This window comes from Notolepis coatsorum (genome assembly GCF_963971535.1).
Source record: "Notolepis coatsorum genome assembly, chromosome: 12".
NCBI lineage: Eukaryota > Metazoa > Chordata > Actinopteri > Aulopiformes > Paralepididae > Notolepis > Notolepis coatsorum.
The window spans coordinates 98,019,228-98,041,906 of NC_140176.1; the positions used below are offsets into that span (position 1 = coordinate 98,019,228).

General features: G+C 47.2%; 1 protein-coding gene across 3 annotated transcripts in view; it reads right to left on the minus strand.

The window, feature by feature from the left end:
* The window catches only part of cdc42se2 (CDC42 small effector 2), a 144,547-nt gene that overhangs the window by 61,390 nt on the left and 60,478 nt on the right, over nt 1–22,679 (minus strand). For all 3 annotated transcript variants that reach the window (XM_084326357.1, XM_084326358.1, XM_084326356.1), the window contains exon 2: nt 2,288–2,646. In XM_084326357.1, the coding sequence (XP_084182483.1) occupies nt 2,288–2,341 (54 nt within the window). In that variant the 5' untranslated portion in view covers nt 2,342–2,646. The remainder of the gene's footprint in view (nt 1–2,287; nt 2,647–22,679) is intronic.

The following is a 22,679-nucleotide window of genomic DNA, read 5'->3' on the forward strand; positions in this document are numbered from 1 at the left end:
TCATGTGGGTTCACCCCCCCGGTATCAATACTGGATACAGATATTCAGGGTGATACTACTAGGGGTGTAAAGGTACACGTGTCCGTACTGAACCGAACAAGTTTCAGTGTGTACCGTACCGTACCGGACGGCTGTGTAGTGTACCGAACTAATACAACGGTATGTTAACCACTAACGACCGCCCACAATCTAATATAATTATTATAAAAAAAATGTACAAGTTGATTATTAATTTCAATATAGAATATTCGTTGACAGCCCTACAAGTACAATTAGTTACTGCACACTACATCACCCCTGAGTGGAACATGGAAAGCCAAACTTTCCCCCACTGTACCGAAAATCTGTACCCAACCTTGACTTCAAAACCGAGGTACGTACCGCACCATGGTTTTTGTGTACCGTTACACCCCTAGATACTACTAATCCTGAGTCTGATAGATATCTTTAGGTATTGATACTGGGATACTCATTTGGGTGTAAGAGCTCACGTAAACATATTACGGCCTCATAAAGTTCCTCCAGTCCGGACCCCTCCCAGTCCACTAAAAATGTAAACCCCCTACCCCTCCGCCGGCAACCCACGACCCTCCGCACCGTGTAGACCGCCTGTCCATCCAGGATGCACGGCGGAGGAGCAGCAGGAAGCGGCAGGGACATGGGCGAGGTAAGAAAGGGTTTCAGGAGAGACACATGGAACGTTGGGTGAACCCGCATGGAGGTCGGGAGCAGCAGCCTGTAGGCCACCGGGTTCACCCGACGCACCGCCTTAAATTACCTTCTGTCCCGGACGGAAGATCGGAGCCGGATGGCGCTTGCGGTCGGCCTGATGCTGGGACCTGACTGAAGCCAGGTCCGGCGACAGCGACCCACGTGAGCCTGGGACGGAGGGCACCACCTCATCCTCCTCCTCCCACCTCCCACCTGCCCCTTGGATCGACCCCACTACCATCAGGCTTAAACGCCTCCCAGACCGATCCATTTAATTAGCTGATGGTCAATCGGAAACCAGTCCACCTTCTGGCCTTGTTGTCCCTTCCTTTAAAGATGCTGTAAGTGGTATTTGTTTTTGTTTAAATAAGTGGACAAATAGCTCTACATTCTGACATCACTGATACAGTGTTTAGTCAGTAACGTGGGTCGTCCCAGTCAGGAAGCAGGACACTAACAGCAGTAGGGCTGTCTTAAATACTTCGAAGCTTCGTTCGATGGCACAAGCTTCGAACATAAAGAAAATATCGAAGTTTGTGTGTGTTTGTGTCTGTATGTGTGTGTGTCTGTGTGTCTGTGTGTGTGTGTCTGTGTGTGTGTGTGTGTGTGTGTGTGTGTGTGTGTGTGTGTGTGTGTGTGTGTGTGTGTGTGTGTGTGTGTGTGTATGGGGCCATTGGGTGGGGCCGGGGGACAAATACACTGGAGGAAAGTAACCCAGCTCAGCACTGCCCAAATTATATCATCACTATTGCCTGTTTGAAGGATATCATCCTCAAACGCATACACCTACATGCCTTGTAGAATTCCACACATAAGAAAGAAAGATACTGGGATGAATAAACAAAATAGGAAATAAAATGTAGAAATGCATGCAATACATAAATAAATATGAATCTCCATATATGAAATAGAACATTTAGATAAGGTGCTACTGAGATGTTTTGGTGAGTTCTTTGTTTTTTTGTGTAAGTAGCCCTTCTTAAAAATGCATGAACATTCACTGATAATTGGTCTGTAGTGGAGTCTACAAGGTCTACATTGCCGGACCATGTAGAATCCGGACCTTGTAGACTGACATAATTCTGTGGCTACACAGGCCATATTTCAAATAATCAAAATCTTACTTCATTCATCTTAAACATTCTTGATTTGGGGGATTGGTAGTTCCCATGAAATCTGAAGTTGTTCAAACGACAACAGCGATCCACCTTGAATTAAATCACACAGCCGAGTGAAACCTTGTTGGCTCACAGTCACGAAAGGGGCTACTTAATTCATTAATCCAATCCACTTTATTTATAGAGCACATTTAAAAACAACAAAGTTTACCAAAGTGCTGTACAAGTCCCACAACATAAGATACAAAAAAATAAAATAAAAAATCCGAAGCTTCGAATTAAAATCGAAGCTCAGCCCAGAAGCTTCGATTGCCAAAAAAAACTTCGAAGGTCAGCCCTAAACAGCAGCACAGCAGAACCAGCAGAACACTAACAGTGTTTAGTCAGTAACATGGGTCTTCCCTGTCAGGAAGCGGGACACTAACAGCAGCACACAGCAGAACCAGCAGAACACTCACCGGCTGAGGCTGCTCGGCGATGCAGCAGTTGAAGCACAACCAGAACTCGCTCATGATTCAGCTTCCCGCTCCAGCGACTCCTCCTCGTTCCGGAAGGGTTCAAAGTCCTCCTCCTCCTCCTCCTCCTCTCCTCCGCTGGAGAAGGGCCGGCAACAACAATCCCCAATCCTGGGGGAAGGGGAACATCCAGGAGGGGCGCTTCCCCGGGCGGGACCGGTCCAGGAGGGGCCCGGGCGTAATCCAACGTCCAAGCCCACTTGTTTGTGGAGGTCACGTATGTAGGGGCAGGGGGGGAGGAGGGGGGGGGGCTGAGCCTCAGGGTCTGGGGGGAGGTCGGGTCCTCACCTGATTACTCACACCTGGGGTGAGAGAGAGAGAGAGAGAGACAGAGAGAGAAGGGGGGGGGGGGAGAGAGAGAGAGAGAGAGAGAGAGAGAGAGAGAGAGAGAGAGAGAGAGAGAGAGAGAGAGAGAGAGAGAGAGAGAAAAAAACATTATAGAAAGCAGCAGAATGAGAATGACAGAAAGAGAGAGAGAGAGAGAAAGAGAGAGAGAGAAAGAGAGAGAAAGAGAGAGAGACAGAGAGTTAGATTGCGATTAATTGAGTAGATTGAGATAGATAGAGGATTACTTCATCTGCCAAGTTACACAAGGTAATAGGAATGTGTTATTCCCTCCAAGATACACACAGATAGACAATACATACTGTGTGTATTCAATCAAAGACAAACAGATATGCAGAAGAAAGAGAAAGAGAGAGAGAGAGGTGGGGGGAGGAGAGGGAGAGCAAGAGATGAAAAAATAAACGTTGAACCTATTTATGCACACAGGCATGTAACTCGGTGGTGCAAACAATTACACTGTTCGCCAACGACAGCAGGAGGAGAAAGAGAGATGAGAGCATGGTTTACAACACAGCCTGGGGACACCTAACCTATATACTGTACATGTATGTGCTGTATGTCACGTGCGCACACACACACACACACACACACACACACACACACACACACACACACACACACACACACACACACACACACACACACACACACACACACACACACACACACACACACACACACACACACACACACACACACACACACACACACACACACACACACACACACACCTCGGTGGGTAAGTTGGTTAGAGATGGGTCCATTTGTCGCCTTAACACTTTGGGTGCCAACGACGAGAAAAGTAGTTTCTGGGTCGTTATTCCTTTTTTTCCGATATCTTTATTCATTATCAACCCAGGGAGCCTGTTATACCATATGGAATGAGTCTGAGGTCCCCAAGGTGCAATACCAGCCGCATCCCGCTAGACGGTGGTATCGAGCACCCTTTGCAACCTTGTATCTTTCTCTGTGGGATGGCCAAACATCTCCAGTTTCATGTTTCCTTGTCAGGCGAGGGCAGCCGTTCTGCCGGTTCCATCGAAACGTGTCAAATAACACCGATCCATATGTTGTGGTGGATTATGCCATGGGCCAAATGGGCATTGGATGTACCAGATGGCGATCAAACAATTGGAATATTATCTTTGGAATACTCCCGATCACAGGTAAAAATGATCTGACGTCAATTTTAGCTTGATCCTGCAATGCTTTTACACCGATCGGGCTGATAAGCGTTTTTAGTGTTCAATGCAAATGCCATTACTGACAATCGATTAATCAGAAACAGCTAGAAGGTCCAGGGTTCGATTCCCGCTTGGGGACCACGTTTCCGCGTTGTCAGGTACCCAGGTAGGATATCTCCCAGGCCTTTCTGTGTTGAGTTTGCATGTTCTCCCCCCGTGCTCGCAAGGGTTTCCCCTCCCGATAAGATAAACCCAATGGAACAATCACAGTCTCATTATGGTGGTCTGTAGAGATTATCTTTGCTGGAGCAGCTGGTGGTTAAGTGCCTTGCTCAAGGGCCCTTCAACTGTAATTGTTGTGAGGGAGTGGAGAGCATTAGGGCTATTCAATCACGTCCTACCTCTTGCGTGTGCCAGCTGGTCCGGGAATTCGAACCAGTCTGCATCTCTAACCTTTAAACTGCTGCCTGTCGTCTTTTTGCTGTGTCTTGTGGCGTATTTCAGTGCCACCTTTAATGTGGTGTATTTCAGTGCCACCTTTAATGTGGTGTATTTCAGTGCCACCTTTAGTGTGGTGTATTTCAGTGCCACCTTTAGTGTGGTGTATTTCAGTGCCACCTTTAGTGTGGTGTATTTCAGTGCCACCTTTAATGTGGTGTATTTCAGTGCCACCTTTAGTGTGGTGTATTTCAGTGCCACCTTTAATGTGGTGTATTTCAGTGCCACCTTTAGTGTGGTGTATTTCAGTGCCACCTTTAATGTGGTGTATTTCAGTGCCACCTTTAATGTGGTGTATTTCAGTGCCACCTTTAGTGTGGTGTATTTCAGTGCCACCTTTAGTGTGGTGTATTTCAGTGCCACCTTTAGTGTGGTGTATTTCAGGTATTTCAGTGCCACCTTTAGTGTGGTGTATTTCAGGTATTTCAGTGCCACCTTTAGTGTGGTGTATTTCAGGTATTTCAGTGCCACCTTTAGTGTGGAGTATTTCACTTCCACCTTTAGTGTGGTGAATTTCAGTGTCACCTTTAGTAAAGTGTATTTCAGTGCCACCTTTAGTGTGGTGTATTTCAGTGTCACCTTTAGTAAAGTGTATTTCAGTGCCACCTTTAGTGAAGTGTATTTCAGGTATTTCAGTGCCACCTTTAGTGTGGAGTATTTCAGGTATTTCAGTGCCACCTTTAGTGTGGTGTATTTCAGGTATTTCACTTCCACCTTTAATGTGGTGTATTTCAGTGCCACCTTTAGTGTGGTGTATTTCAGTGCCACCTTTAGTGTGGTGTATTTCAGCGCCACCTTTAGTGTGGTGTATTTCAGTGCCACCTTTAGTGTGGTGTATTTCAGGTATTTCAGTGCCACCTTTAGTGTGGTGTATTTCAGCGCCACCTTTAGTGTGGTGTATTTCAGGTATTTCAGTGCCACCTTTAGTGTGGTGTATTTCAGTACCACCTTTAGTGTGGTGTATTTCAGCGCCACCTTTAGTGTGGTGTATTTCAGCGCCACCTTTAGTGTGGAGTATTTCAGTGCCACCTTTAGTGTGGTGTATTTCAGTGCCACCTTTAGTGTGGTGTATTTCAGTGCCACCTTTAGTGTGGAGTATTTCAGTGCCACCTTTAGTGTGGTGTATTTCAGTACCACCTTTAGTGTGGTGTATTTCAGTGCCACCTTTAGTGTGGTGTATTTCAGTGCCACCTTTAGTGTGGAGTATTTCAGTGCCACCTTTAGTGTGGAGTATTTCAGTACCACCTTTAGTGTGGTGTATTTCAGTACCACCTTTAGTGTGGTGTATTTCAGCGCCACCTTTAGTGTGGTGTATTTCAGCGCCACCTTTAGTGTGGAGTATTTCAGTGCCACCTTTAGTGTGGTGTATTTCAGTGCCACCTTTAGTGTCTGCACTGCATGTGGGAAACTAATCATGGCAGCCAGAGAGGATTGAATTACATTAGGAAGTGAATTGGTCTTTACTGGCTGAAGTGTCAGTCAAGCTTGGCAAAAACCCAGCCGTATGGATGGGTTGGATGGTCTTAAGGACCGACTGCTTTGCTAAGTAGAACCCAATGTTTTCAATGTTTTACCACACAGTAAATCTGAACAAAATCAAACTATTCACTAGTCAATTCCCACTGGGGCCGACACATTTAATGCATTCAAGAATAAAAGCTTCCAGCAACTGGCCACATCACCCCTGTCCTTCATTGTCTTCCAGTACGCTACAGAATAAAAGTTAAGGTTCTCCTGTTCGTTTTTAAAGCCCTTAATCATGGTCAGCCCCCCACCTACATCTCAGACCTCATATCCCCCTATTCCAACACCAGGTCCCTCAGGTCAGCCGATCAGAGGCTCCTGACAGTCCGGAGGTCTAACCTCAAGCTCAGGGGGGGCTGTGCCTTTGCTGTCGCAGCCCCTGAACTGTGGAACAGCATCCCCACCTCCATTAGGCTGCCCCCTCGACAGATGCCTTCAAGTCTAGACTCAAAACCCACTTCTACTTATTAGCTTTTCCCGATGTTCACTGACTCATGCCCAGTTTTCCTGTGTGTTTGCCTGTGTGTCCTCCCGTAAAACTGAGATGTGATTGTTGTCTATATGTTGTCTAGATCAGTGTTTCTCAACTGGTGGGTCGTGGGGCCATTTTGAGTGGGTCGCGGATGTATACTTTTTTTTTGCACTACCTATCTTTATGAAAGTGGCTTCTCAGCTCTGGTCCAGCTGAAGACAAAGCAGAGGAACAGATTGGACATTGAGCATGACCTCAGAGTTGCTTTGTCTACCATCACCCCAGGCTTTGAGACTCTTGTCGGGAGCAAACAACATCCCCAGTTATCCCATTAGTTCCCTGGGATGTTAAGCTAAGAAGTCTGCTAAGAAGGATATATTATTTATTATTATTATTATTATTATTATTATTATTATTATTATTATTATTATTATTATTTTTTCTTTTTTTCATTGTGTTTTTAGCCCTAGTTGCACTTTTGTTGCAACCCCAGTTATCCCATTAGTTCCCCCAAACTTAGGTCTGTTATGTTAAGCTAAAAGTCTGCTAAGAAGCATAATTATAATTGTATTTCATTGGGTTTTTAGCCCTAGTTGCACTTTTGTTGCACTTTTTTGTGTTTATTTCATGTTTTTAACAGTGCATGAAAGATGGCGTATTACTGCAAAAAAAAGTTTTTGAAATAAATCATAGTGGTTCAAACATTTGGGTTGCGACTTAATGACTATGGAAAATGTTGGGTCCCGAGGCTAGACCAGTTGAGAACCACTGGTCTAGATGTATCTATGTGTATCACTATCTACACTCTGTACAGCACTTTGGTTGACATGTGTCATGTTTAAATGTGCTCTATAAATAAATCGGATTGATTGGTATATACAATGTTATGTATCACAACAGCGATAACGCTTATTAACTTACTCCACAGATGACCAGATGGTTTGGTCACAGGAGAGCAGCTGCCAATTCCAGTGCCCAGAGAAATAGAACTCACCCACTTAAAGACCCAAATGTACTTGAGCTTTTGATCGTAAGCGTTCCGGATGACGCCAGATGATGAAATACAGGATCTGGGTTGAACATATCTGGAATTACCCTTGAAGTATATAATATATATCCTTTAAGTTCAAGTATAAGATATATTATCTATCTGTACATAATATCCTATGCCGCTGGACAGTATGACTACAACCATAATGTCTTTATACCTGTATCACTGTACATATTATACTACAACTCTGTACCTACATCCGATTAGCACTACACTCAGTAGTACAAATTTATATATTTTATACCCAGTTTAATCACCTGTACATTGTATATTGCTGCTACATTTGCACTCTGGTTAGATGCCAAACTTATTTTCGCTGAACTGTACTTGTGCTGTATGATGATGATACATTTGAATCTAATCTAAGTCTATGAACAATTTTTTTTTATCCACTTTTTCTCCCATTTTCTATATTTTCTCCCATCCGAATTTTCGTATCATCCAATTCAACCCTCCCCTGTCACGAACGCTGTTTCTTGCCTCCCACAAGCCGGCTGCAATGTGGACTAAGTCATACATAGCACAAGTCCCCTCCGGTACTTGAGGTAACAGCAGTCGCATCTTTTCACCTGCGCAGCTCGATCTCTCAGTGGCGAGGAGTAACGCGTGGGAGGCTCACGCTGCCCCCGACACTTCCTGATTCTACTGCGCAGGCACACCAACCGACCTGTAGGAGTCGCTGTCCACAACGCCCGATCCCCACCCATCAGTTTCCCACCCCCTAATACGGCCAATGTGTATTAGTATGAACGACCAGCTAAACTGAAAGCAATGTGGAGCGCTGGGCTCGAACAGGCAAGCCCAGCCTCTCCGTCATTCGTGGTGAGCGCCTTGCCCACTACGCCACGTAGCCGCCCCTTCTATGAACAAATCTTTTGAACTCATTAGTTGACAGTGGGACAGGGGTGTAAAAAGTAGGGGTGGGACGATACATCGATCCAGATCGATACATCGATGTAATTATCAACGATCGAATCGGATCGATGCGATGTAATAAGATCGATTCATATCGATACTCTTATTTTGAAAATCCTGTGGCGAGTCTCATAACTGATTGTGTTAAATGGGCATATGATATCATCTCATATCGATCGCAGGCACCTGAATCTAATCTAATCGTATTGTATCGTGAGAGACTTTGTGATATCGGCAAATATCGTATCGTTGTCCAAAGAATCGATATCGTATCGTATCATGATGAAACTGGTGATTCCCACCCCTAGTAAAAAGTACCCAGAAATTATACTTAAAGGCCAACTTGCAGGTTGTATTTTTGTTCAATAAACAATGTGACTAGGCCAACGCTGACTTTCATGAAGAGGGGGAATTTTTTTTTCTAAATTGACCCAGTTTTAGCGTTTTTATCAAACATTTTGTCGACCAAACCACAAGCTCCACGCACATGCATATTTTATTCCATGGATCAATAATGTGCGTGTGTCATCTTAATGCTGACGTCACTTCAGGTGCAGGGCAGCGAGGGGCTCTGAGAGTCACACACAGCTAGTGGCAGGCAGAGAGCCTTGCTACTACTAGCCGAGGAGTGATGAATGAAAATGTATCTGTTTCACCTAACACTATTGCTCCGTGATCATAGCCATCCATCTCTAAAGCTAACCACTATTTGTAAAAGCCACAACCACGTTACCATATTTGTAATAATGTAAATCATTGTGTCGTTGTACATATTGTGTAGCGTTAGAAGCTAACATAGCTTAGCTTGGTAGCTATTGTGCTAACAACATGCTGCGACGTCTAGCTTATTAGCCGGCATGAATGCCCGATTTAAAATGGTTCTCTCCTCTTTGTATACCTTTGTCCCCACAAGTATTCTGCCAGGGAACTTATGGACACGACAATGGTAGTAGTTATAAGGTGTTTGATCATTGTGTCATTGTACATATTGTGTATACAGCGTTAGAAGCTAACGTAGCTTAGCTTGGTAGCTATTGTTCTAACAACATGCTGTACTAAAAAGTAAAAGTAAAAACTTTTTTTCTGACTGTCTATTCTTCTGATAGCAGGTGTTTAACACTTTCTATGTCACTCACGAGTTTTCTCGGAATTATTAATATTACGTTGAAAGCCACTCACGAGATTTCTCTGATTTTTTATTAAAAATTTTTTTTAGCGATCTGAAATCATATTGCATCACGCGAGCCTACCCTTGTCTACCCGAGCGCCGCCGGCGATCAGATGTGGAAAAAAGCGCCCCCTATCGTCTCCCAGATGACATAAGGGATTTTGGAATGGACTCAATGAAAATGGATGGGGAAAAAAATCCTGTACTCCACATTTTCCAGTCCACTGATGCAGCCGGGGTTACCACAGTTCATTATGGATCCTCTGAGCGCCGCGGATCATGAATTCTACTGTATACACGTTAGATCTATACACTTATCGATTTTTTCGAATGGTGATCAGGAATTGGAATATACCAGTTGGATACCATCTGATGTCAGGTAAGGAATCTATGTTATCAGTGTTAGGATAATCAGACTCATTTTGATGAAGATATAAGCTGTTTTGTGAAATGTCCTCCATGAGGAAATGAACAAGGCTATAATCAGCGTGCGGCTCGAATGGGCGTGCGTGTACGTATTATAATATTGATCATCTAGCGTTTATTTGAAAACGATTCATAAATAGGCCGACAAATATCAACGTTCTGGAATATTCCAGTAAAAAGACGATTATTACAGAATGGCCCAGAATGGGCTGTTTTTTTTACCTCAAAACGGGTGCTTTTCAAAATGCTCTCAAACGGAAATGAAGCGATAAAAAAACAATCTGCCTTGACAGCACTGACTGGAAAAGGATTCTTTGATAAGCGACGGGCAGATTAGACACATAGCCATAATTTAAAACATAGATTAGGCGATATTAACGTTAACATTAAAGTGGATGGTGGCATTCAAGCGCTAACTCTGGCGCCACCTGGTGGCACTGAAAGTGTTAAGAGGCCTACAGAGAGCACCAAAAGGCCTACTCCAAAGCCCTTAAGGACGCTTGGTCACGGTTCTACTCCAACATCATCAACAATATTTTTCTTCTCTTTCTTTTATTCTTTATTCTTTATCATTATTATTATTATTTAATTTTTTCTTGTTTAACTGTGGATTGTGTGTTTCTTTTATAATGGTATAAATTATTATTTGTGTAAATCAGGTTGTACGCCGACCATTAAGTAAATACTTGTTAGTTTAGGAATAAGGGGCAGGTAACTATAAGATTTATTCTTCTTCCTGCTCCTTTTGTCCATGGAATGACTATTTATGATTGTGTAATGAAGAAACTATGATTGTATGATTCCATGTGGCAAATAAAAACTCTGAACTGAACTGAACTCTGAACTGAATAGTCCCCGCAATTCTAAACAGCTTTTTTCCACCATACACCACCTCCTCAAACCCCAAACCCAGGCACACAGAGAGACCACTGAGAAGCGGTGTAATGACTTAATGTCATTTTTCACAGCCAAAGTTGAGGGCATCCGCTCTCTCCTCCCCGGCTCCTCTTCTTCACCTGCTGTCCTACAGCCTGAAGTCTCCCAGCTCCTCCGCTGTTTCAATGACACCACGCAGCGTGAGGTCGAGGTCATCATCGGGAGGATGAAGTCATCTTAGTGTGCCCTGGATCCCCTCTCCACAGCCCTGGTGAAAGCCAACATCCGCACTATTGGTCCCCTAATGACCAGCACCATCAACCTCTGCTTGCAGGCTGGCCACGTTCCGCCTGCCCTCAAAACTGCCATCATTACCCCCCTCCTGAAGAAACCCACCCTGGACCCAGAGGCCCTCGTCAGCGCCTACCGGCCCATCTCCAACCTCCCGTTCCTCTACAAGGTGCTGGAGAAGGTAGTTGCGGAGCAGCTCCAAGCACACCTCAGAGACAACAACATCTTCGAGAAGTTCCAGTCCGTGTTCCGCTCCGTGCACAGTACAGAGACAGCCCTGGTCAGGGAAACCAACGACCTTCTGATGGGGGCGGATGCTGGAACGGTTGGAACCCCATCCATTCTTGTCCTTCTCGACCTATCGGCAGCCTTCGACACGGTGGATCATGCTATCCTCCTGGACTGTTTCCACTCCGATGTCGGACTCCGTGACCTAGCCCTTGGCTTGTTCCAGTCCCTCTTGGCTGGTCGGACTGAGTGTGTCACCCTTGGAGGCGCAACATCCTCTAACCACCCCGTCACCTGCGGTGTCCCCCAGGGATCCGTCCTCGGCCCCCTGCTGTTCACCCTGTACATGCTCCCCCTCGGCCGCATCATCAGCCGGCACGGTGTGTCGTTACACTGCTATGCTGACGACACCCAGCTGTACATCCGGATTTCACCATCTTCACCTTCATCACCCCCCACACTGTCCGCTTGCCTGGAGGAGACTAAGGTGTGGACAGGTTTCTCCAGGTCAACAGCTCCAAAACGGAAGCCATGCTGGTCGGTACCCCACACCAGGTCCGGTCATCCACCATCACCACCATCTCCTTCTCCGGCCAGGACATTCCTCTTTCCACCCTTGTCACCAACTTGGGCGTGAAAATGGACCCCCCACCTCACATACGAGACTCACATCAAACACCTCTGCAAGACCTCTTTCTTTCACCTCAGAAACATCACAAAACTCCGCTCCTCACTCACTCTGGCAGATTCTGAGAAACTCGTCCACGCCTTCGTCTCCTCCAGGCTGGACTATTGTAATGCACTCTTCATAGGGATCCCTAGTAAAAGCATTCAAAAACTGAAAACCATCCAGAATAGCGCTGCTAGGATCCTGATGAGGGTGCGCAAATATGACCACATCACCCTCACCCTCAGATCACTTCACTGGCTCCCCATGGAACACAGGATCTAGTACAAGGTCTCCCCTCCTCACTCACCAGTGTGTAAACGGTGGTGCCCCTGCCTACCTCAAGGAACTCCTCATCCCCCAGTCCTCCTCAAAGCCCCCAGGACTAAGCTGCACACCATGGGCGATCGAGCCTTCTGCTCGACTGTGGAATGCTCTCCCCAACCACCTGAGAGCACCACAAACTGTTGACACTTTTAAACGTGGACTCAAGACCTACCTTTTTAGAAAGGCCTTTTATAAGTTTGTATGTCTTATCATATGTTGTTCTGCTATGTGTTCTTCTTTTTTTTATCTATTTTTATTTTATTCTTTTGAACTCTGTAGCACTCTGAGATTCTTAGGAAGGTAGGGTGTGTTACAAATGAAATGTATTATTATTATTATTATTATTATTATTATTATTATTATTATTATTATTATTATTATTATTATTATTATTATTATTATTATTATTATTATTATTATTATTTAACACTTTGATTGCCTAAGGCTAAATTCATGATATACCATCCGTTGCCATCTCTATTTGTCTATGGAGAAGTTCCCCTTCTTTGCAGGGCTATAACTTTTTAAATTCTATTGCTAGATTGCCATTATTAGGGCCCATTCAAGGTCCTATATGTATTGTTCATTGTGTAGCAACGTTACACTTTTTCATTCACATATTCATAGTAAAATATGGTCTAAAGTATAAGTATGTTTTCATCTCTTTCTGCAGCTTTCTCCAGAACGTGATTTATAGCCCCAAATGCATTATATTGATGATGAAATACAGTTTGGTAGGAATCTGTGCGAGATCAAAAATTTCAATTGGACGTACTTCTAGAAGTTTCTACGTATCATCTGATGATGACCGGATGGGCGGGGGATCGTTTATAATTCCGTGGGCAGCGTTATATCATTCATCTAGTGTGGGTGATATGATCATCAGAGCAGTTTATATCGAACACGTTCAAAAATAACGCTGAATCTTACCGTATCTTCCTCGTGCCGTTGGACGATGAGCGTGGAACTGAAATATTCCTATTATGGGATGTAGAAATACGCGATCTATTTCCAGGTTGTATAATAGTATATACGTCCAAATCATATTGTTTATCTAGTTATTGGCAACGATCGCTATGCTCTCCCTTCAAACTGGCCATATCCCATCCACCCTCAAAGTTGCCATCATCAGCCCCCTCCTAAAGAAGCCCACCCTGGACCCGGAGGTTCTTGCCAACTACAGGCCTATTTCGAACCTTTCCTTTCTATCCAAGGTTTTGGAAAAGGTAGTTGCCTCCCAGCTCCAGGACCACCTTAAAAATAACACCCTGTTCGAGAAGTTCCAGTCAGGCTTTCGCTCATCCCACAGCACGGAAACAGCTCTGCTCAGGGTGACGAATGACCTCCTAATGACCGCTGACGCAGGATCACCATCACTCCTCATCCTCCTCGATCTGACAGCGGCATTTGACACCGTGGACCACACCATCCTCCTGGAGCGCCTCCACAACACTGTTGGACTGTCGAGCCATGCACTACAGTGGTTCCAGTCCTACCTCTTAGGCAGGACAGAATATGTCTCACTGGGAGGACACAAGTCCAGGCTGCTCGAGGTCACCTGTGGTGTTCCGCAGGGGTCGGTTCTTGGTCCCATTCTATTCATCACCTACATGCTCCCCCTCGGTCGTGTCATCGGCAGACATGGAATGTCTTTCCACTGTTATGCCGATGACACACAACTCTACATAAAAACGGCCCCAAACCCCTCTGCAGCTCTGTCATGCCTCACCACCTGTCTTGGGGAGATAAAGGCATGGATGAACAGCAACTTCCTCCAACTAAACAGCAAGAAAACCGAGGCACTCCTAATTGGCACCCCTCACCAGGTTCAGTCTTCATCCATATCACATCTCACCTTTGACGGCCAGGTCATCCCCCTCTCCCCCTCAGTCACAAATCTGGGGGTTCGATTTGACCCCCACCTGACCTTCAACACCCACATAAAACACCTCTGCAAGACCTCATTCTATCACCTAAAAAACATATCAAAACTCCGTCCCATTCTAACCCTGTCAGATGCAGAGAAGCTTGTCCATGCCTTTATCTCCTCAAGACTGGACTACTGTAACAGACTCTTCATCGGGATTCCTGGCAAGAGCATCCAAAAGCTGCAATACATCCAGAACAGCGCTTCCAGGATCCTGATGAGAGTCCGTAAACACGATCACATAACCCCCATCCTTCACTCACTACACTGGCTCCCCGTCTCATCCCGGATCAACTACAAAATCCTTACGATCACCCATAACTGCATAAACGGACACGCACCCCTCTACCTTCAGGAACTCATCACTCCACAATCCTTCACCCGCACCCTCAGATCCGCAGGTAGCCTGCTCCTTCAGGTCCCCAATACCCGGCTCTGCACCATGGGTGACCGAGCCTTCTGCACGGCTGCACCACGCCTGTGAAACAGCCTCCCCATCCAGCTGAGGGCACCACAGAGCCTGGACTCTTTCAAAGCAGGCCTGAAAACCTATCTGTTCAAAAAGGCCTTTGACTGTTAGCTTTTTATTTAAATTTTATTGCGCTTTGTTTTTAAATTGTCTGTTTATACTATGTTTTTAATTAACCATGTTCTATTTTTATTCTGTATTTTATTTTATTTGTTTTACTAATAACTATTTTATTCTATTTTTTTAACCATGTAGTGTAGCACTTTGGGATCCCAGCGAACAAAAAGTGCATTACAAATCCAATCTATTATTATTATTATTATTATTATTATTATTATTATTATTATTATTATTATTATTATTATTATTATTATTATTATTATTATTATTATTATTATTATTATTATTATTATTATTATTATTATTATTATTATTATTATTATGTATTGTGTCAAGATCGAGTCCCGGGACCTATAGAGAGTGCCCAGAAGTAATATGGACGATCAGCACTTCACCCATATGACTTCCTGTTTGGCGCTTCTGCCGATCGGCCACCACATGGCGCTCTTGAACCGCTAGAGGGTTGAGAGGAGGCCAGCACTGTGTCTCAGGGCTGCGGAGGAAAAATATGATTTCGATCACAGATTTTTGAAATATTGATATTAAAGACGAGTTAGGGCGTCCTCGGCAACTTTAGCATGGCTAGGAAAGACGCCTAAACACGTTTTCGGCACTTAAAGTGTTAATCAAAGATCCCCGCTTTCTAGTCTTGCACAAGGACCAATCAGCATGGGTATGGGCGGGTTCATTTTCCATTGATGGGGATTTGATTGGCTGTTTTGAAATAAAGTGCGGCCGCAGGATTAATAAGTTAATAACATTAATGTTCGTTCGGCCAGAGAAACAAATATACTAATTAAAATAGTTGCATTTTAAATGTAAGGAGTAAAAGTATGTTCTCCCTCTCTCTCTCTCTCTGGAGGGGAGGGGCTGTACGGCTGTGATTGATGACTTGTTCGCTGGAGCGAGTCGCTCAGTTAGGGCTTCTTCCCAAAACCCAATTAGCGACGCTCAGGAAATGTCTACCCGGCGGAGAGCGATCGATCATTCATCAGGATGTGACTGTGACTGCGTGTGTGTGTGTGACTGTGACTGTGACTGTGTGTGTGTGTGTGTGTGTGTGTGTGTGTGTGTGTGTGTGTGTGTGTGACTGTGACTGTGTGTGTGACGTAAAGGCAACAGTGATCTTAAAAAAAAGAAAGAGCCCCCAGCCCCCCACCCACAACAGCCAGGCCCCCGGTCCACGAGAACCCCAAGCCCAGCATCGCAGAGAGCACCACGCCTCAATGGCACTCCGACTCCCAGAGACCCCAAACACAGTCCTCTTCTATGCTTTGGCATGCTGGGGGGGCCACATCAACTCGAGGGACACCAACAAACTGAACAAGCTGGTGAGGAAGGCTAGCTCCGTGGTGGGAGTCGAGCTGGTCAGACTAGAGGTGGTGGCAGAGAGGGGGATGAGAAGGAAGCTGGCTGCTATCCTGGAGAATCCCTCCCACCCCCTCTACGAGGAGCTAGTCAAGATGAGAAGCATGTTCAGTCACAGACTGACAATAATACTACCTCATGCATACTGCACCTTATGTGAATACTGTATATTTCAGTTAGTTAGTTTGTTAATTATATTGATTTGTTATATTGTTTACACTGCTTGTTTGTACCACCTGTACCTCCCCTCCCCCTCCTCATGCTGCCTGAATTTACCCAAGGGGATCAATAAAGGAATATCTTATCTTAACTTATCCCAGAGAACCATGCCTCAATGGCACTCCGACTCCCCGAGACCCCAAGCCCCCACGGCCCAGAGACAAGACCGCCAAAACCACAGCGACCCCACAACACACAAGACCCCCCTCTCCGGGGCCGAAACACCGAAATGACCCCCCCCCCCCCCCCGATACTCCCCCCCACTAAGCCACACCCGGCCAAACGTGGGTACACATACACACTATAAAGTGAAACATCCCGAGCCCCCCTCCCCCCCCGGTCCCGACCTCTATGGTCCCCACGCTATGAGGACCCCCGAATCCAGCACCCCAGTGAGTCAGAGCATCATGCCTCTTTAACACTCCGACCCCCCGAGCCAGGGCCCCCCCCACTAGTACGAGACCGCGACCGCCAAACATTAAGGGCCCAAAACAACCCACCCCATATATAGAAATAAAACAGAATAGAATACAAATAATAAAAAATAAGTTTCTAGGCTAGAGCCACTCTAACTGCAGCTATGGTTAACAGTTGGTTAATATAGTTATTTATGTTTACAATTTATATGCTTATTTTGTATAATAGTAATAATACACTCAATTGCTTTTCAATGTATTTCTTATTTGTTTTATATAAGATATATATTAGTGGCGCACTGTTTTTCTATTTTATTTGTGCAATTACCACATCTCACGAGAGTTGACACACCTGGTATCCTGTGACATGTTTCCGCCTTCTCTCTCTTGCGTTGGACCATGAACTTGAATGGTAATGGAATTACCTGGCGTTCTAATAAGTAAAGAACAATCCATCACGCCAACGAAACAAGACAATCTTCCAAGAAACTGACAGAAGACATACTACAGTAACACATTGGCACGCAGCCAATAAGGTATTGATTGATGGAGATAATAATTGTGGTATATGTTTAGTGACTTCCGACCATTGGTAATGGACTTGTGATAGTAATAGTATCTTTTGTATGCATTTGTATTTCATACAGATTTTATGGTTTGGATGAGGTTGGATCAATGGATCAAGCTTCTTCATTAAAATCAGTCCAAGAAATCTACTTGTGTTTTGCGTCGTGCACTCGTGATGTCACACACTCAGCGTAGCTTCCGGCGTGCTCGGCGCCTGAAGCCAGGTGTATCTTGTCGGCTATTGTGGACGAAGCACTGCGCTTATTTGTCCGTTTGCCTGCCAAGGTTTTGTCATAAAAAGTATTATACTGCAAAAAAAAATAAAAAAAAAAGCCAGTGATGGCATTAAAAGCGATCATTTGTAAAAGCTAGGGGGCCGGTTGTGATTGTGCGTCTTCACTCCATGACACCGGATGCCCCTCGATTGTTGTAGCACCAAATGTAAACAAATGTTTTTGGGGGGGCGGGGGGGGGGGGGGGGGGCGTTTGGTTCTCAAAGGAGCGTTTCACTCTCTCTGTTAAATCAGTGTTTTTCTCTCACACAGCCCTCTGGGGGGGGGGGGGGGGGGGGGGGGGGGGGGGGGGGGCGGGGGGCTGGACACACAAAGGCAGCCTGTCATTCGAGCCCATGTGTGGCGCTGCTTTATGACGTGTCGGACTCTAACTAGCTTTACTTAATATACACACACACATACACAGGGAAATCCAGACACACACGCGCCACACACACACACACACACACACACACACACACACACACACACACACACACACACACACACACACACACACACACACACACACACACACACACACACACACACACACACACACACACACACACACACACACACACACACACACACACACACACACCTGGGAAAATGAGCAGCCAGTGAAACAGGAAGCACAGAGTCTGAGTCCGACGCGCAGAAGGCCTGAAAACAGGCGTCTGTCAGAATCATTAGTGCCTTAGGGTTAGGTGCTAGGGGGGGAGTTAGGGTCAGGTGCTGGGGGGGGGGGGGGGGTTAGGGTCAGGTGCTGGGGGCCGGCGTTCTGCTCTGAAAACACTCCAGATTAATAAAGGAAAAAAAGAAGATCCTTTGATTGCATTCGTCACGATCTGTACGTCACGTCAAGTTCCCTCTGCGTGGAGAGCCTCCTCTGGAAATGGGCTGTTTCTGCGGTTTGGCCACGGGAGAACCCCGACGTTATTACACATCTTAGCCCCCCCCCGCCACACACACACACACACACACACACACACACACACACAAACACACACACAGACACACAGACACACAGACACACACAGACACACAGAGACACACACACACAGATGTAAGCCCGTCTACTGAACCCAGAGCAGCAGGTGCAGAGAAAACCTCTGATGAAGTGAAATGAAGGAAAATAAAGTGTTCCAGGGGCAGGTGTGGTGAGAGGGGGGCAGGTGTGGTGAGGGGGGGGGGGCAGGTGTGGTGAGGGGGGGGGGCAGGTGTGGTGAGGGGGGGGGGGCAGGTGTGGTGAGGGGGGGGGGGGGCAGGTGTGGTGAGAGGGGGGCAGGTGTGGTGAGGGGGGGGGGCAGGTGTGGTGAGGGGGGGGGGGCAGGTGTGGTGAGAGGGGGGCAGGTGTGGTGAGGGGGGGGGGCAGGTGTGGTGGGGGGGGGGGGGCAGGTGTGGTGAGGGGGCAGGTGTGGTGAGGGGGGGGGGGGCAGGTGTGGTGAGAGGGGGGCAGGTGTGGTGTGGGGGGGGGGCAGGTGTGGTGAGGGGGGGGGGGGGTGTGGTGAGGGGGGGGCAGGTGTGGTGAGAGGGGGGCAGGTGTGGTGAGGGGGGGGGGCAGGTGTGGTGAGGGGGGGGGGGGGGGCAGGTGTGGTGAGGGGGGGCGGCAGGTGTGGTGAGGGGGGGCGGCAGGTGTGGTGAGGGGGGGGCAGGTGTGGTGAGGGGGGGCGGCAGGTGTGGTGAGGGGGGGGCAGGTGTGGTGAGGGGGGGGGGGGGCAGGTGTGGTGAGGGGGGGGGGCAGGTGTGGTGAGAGGGGGGGGGCAGGTGTGGTGAGGGGGGGGGGCAGGTGTGGTGAGGGGGGGTCAGGTGTGGTGAGGGGGGGGGCAGGTGTGGTGAGGGGGGGGGCAGGTGTGGTGAGAGGGGGGGCAGGTGTGGTGAGGGGGGGGGGCAGGTGTGGTGAGGGGGGGGTCAAGTGTGGTGAGGGGGGCAGGTGTGGTGAGGGGGGGGGCAGGTGTGGTGAGGGGGGGGGGGGTCAGGTGTGGTGAGTAAAGTTTATTTATATAGCACTTTTCACAGAGACAACTCACAAAGTGCTTTACATACAGCAGAAATTTTATAAAATATAAAAATAAAAAGCAAGAACCATTCAAGAGATAAGAGACAGAACAAAACACAATGTATCACAGAGAAAGAAAACAAAACAAAAGACATATTTTGCACCTGGAGGAGAAGCTCAAACATTACCCAAAGGCCTGTTTAAACAGTAATGTTTTTAGCTGATTTTTTAAATATCAACAGACGCTGCAGCTCTTAGGCCACGAGGAAGGGCATTCCAGAGTCTAGGCGCTACAGATTGAAAGTCTCTTTGGTGATCAACCTGGTGCGCGGAATGACCAACAGATACTGGTCAGCTGTCCTCAGGGTCCTGCTGGGCACATAATGGTTCCAGCAGGTCGTTAAATATTCTGGTGCCTGGCCATGCAGAGCTCTAAAAGTGAGCACCAGGACCTTGAAATTAATTCAAAAAATTATAGGAAGCCAGTGCAAGGAGGCTAGAATTGGAGTGATGTGACACCTTCTGCTTGATCTGGTTAGCAGTCTTGCAGCAGTATTTTGGATGAACTGGAGGCGGTCTATGGATGATTTATTGAGGCAGGTGAGAACCGAATTGCAATAGTCTAGACAAGAAGAAACGAAGGCATGGATGATCAACTCTAGGTCAGAATGGGAAACAATCGACCTGAGCTTAGCAATATTCCTGAGATGGAAAAAACAGGTGCGGATCACCGACTTGATGTGAGTGTCGAGGTGCATGGCCTGATCAAAGTTTACCCCAAGGTTCCTGAGGTTGGGGCTCACATTAGTTTCTAGGGGCCCAAGGCAACCAGCCACCCTAGATGCAACGCCATCAGAGGCCACGATGAGCACCTCGGTTTTGGCCTCATTTAGCTGGAGGAAGTTGCTAGCTAACCAGGCCTTAATGGCCGACAGACAACCATTTAAAACAATAAAATTAGAATTAAAATCATCAGGGCAATCAGGGTTAAAAGAGCAATACAGCTGGATATCATCCGCATAAAGGTGGTAGGAGATGCCTTTAAAAGCGTTAATAATGTGTCCTAATGGGAGAAAATACAGTGAAAATAAAATCGGACCAAGTACCGAGCCCTGGGGGACCCCACAGGAAAGGGTAACAGACTCTCAGACACATGGGGGCCTACTCCGACTGAGAAACATCTACCTGAGAGATAGGACTCAAACCTCTCATGTGCACTCCCTGTGACACCCACCCAATCTCTGAGCCTATTTAGCAGAATGTTGTGATCCACAGTGTCAAATGCAACACTAAGATCCAGTAGCACTAAAATGGAGCATCTACCAGAGTCGGCGGACATCATTAGATACTTTTAAAAGTGCAGTCTCCGTGGAGTGTTGCTTACGAAAACCCGACTGGAATTTGTCAAGAATGTGGTGTTCATTTAAACTGGATATAAGCTGGTTGGCAACAATCTTTTCTAAAATCTTGGACATAAATGATAATTTGGAGATGGGCCGATAGTTACTTGGTAACGAGGCGTCCAGACTTGGCTTTTTTAAAAGCGGCTGAACGATTGCCTGTTTGAAGTAGGCGGGGACCTGGCCAGAGACCAAAGAAAAATATATGATGGAAAGCAGACTGGGACCAATAGTGCTGAAAAAGTCCTTTAACAGAGAGGTTGGGATGGTGTCTAATGGCCTAGAGGAGGTTTTTGTGCTTCTCACTAGCTCTGTTAGGTCGTGGAGGGAAATGGGTGAGAAGGAATTCAGAGTAGACTGACTGTTAGGAGATAACGGTTGGATTGATGTGGAGGGTGTAATACCTGCCCTGACATTGGCAACCTTATTTACAAAAAATAGGAGAAAATCATGACAAATGATAAAACAGGTGTGACAGGGGTTTGTGGACTGACAATGATATTAATGGTGTCGAATAGGACTCTGGGGTTTAGTTTGCTAGATGAGATTAAGTTTGTGAAATAGGCAGCCCTCGCATCCTTAACCATACTGTTAAAATCAATTAAAAGTTGCTTAAAATGAAGATGGTGTACATTAAGCTGAGTGGACTTCCACTTTCGCTCAATACACCGGCAGTTTCGTCTAAAACAATGAATATCCTCATTGAGCCAGGGAGAGGAATTTAAAGTGCGAACAGTGCGGGATTTCAGAGTCCTCCTGAGCAACTACATCTAAAATGTCTGAGCAGTGCCGGGGTGAGCGGGGGGGGGGGGGTCGGGTGTGGTGAGGGGGGGGGGGGGGGGGGTCAGGTGTGGTGGGGGGGGGGGGGGGGGGGGGGTCAGGTGTGGTGAGCGGGGGGGGGGGTCAGGTGTGGTGAGGGGGGGGGGGGTCAGGTCTGGTGAGGGGGAGGGTCAGGTGTGGTGAGGGGGGGTCAGGTGTGGGGGGGGGGGGGGGGGGGGTCAGGTGTGGTGAGGGGGGGTCAGGTGTGGTGAGGGGGGGTCAGGTGTGGTGAGGGGGGGGGGTCAGGTGTGGTGAGGGGGGGTCCGGTGTGGTGAGGGGGGGTCAGGTGTGGTGAGGGGGGGGGGGTCAGGTGTGGTGAGGGGGGGTCAGGTGTGGTGAGGGGGGGTCCGGTGTGGTGAGGGGGGGTCAGGTGTGGTGAGGGGGGGTCAGGTGTGGGGGGGGGGGGGGGGTCAGGTCTGGTGAGGGGGAGGGTCAGGTGTGGTGAGCGGGGGGTCTGGCTCAGTGAGTCTGGTAAATACAGTAATCCCCCGACACCACTGTGACTGTCAGAGGGTTTCTTAAAAGGCTGGATGAGGGAGGTCTAGAGGGAGGTCTGGAGGGAGGTCTGGAGGGAGGTCTAGAGGGAGGTCTGGAGGGAGGTCTAGAGGGAGGTCTGGAGGGAGGTCTAGAGGGAGGTCTGGAGGGAGGTCTAGAGGGAGGTCTGGAGGGAGGTCTGGCTCATGAGGTCTAGAGGGAGGTCTGGAGGGAGGTCTAGAGGGAGGTCTAGAGGGAGGTCTAGAGGGAGGTCTGGAGGGAGGTCTGGAGGGAGGTCTGGAGGGAGGTC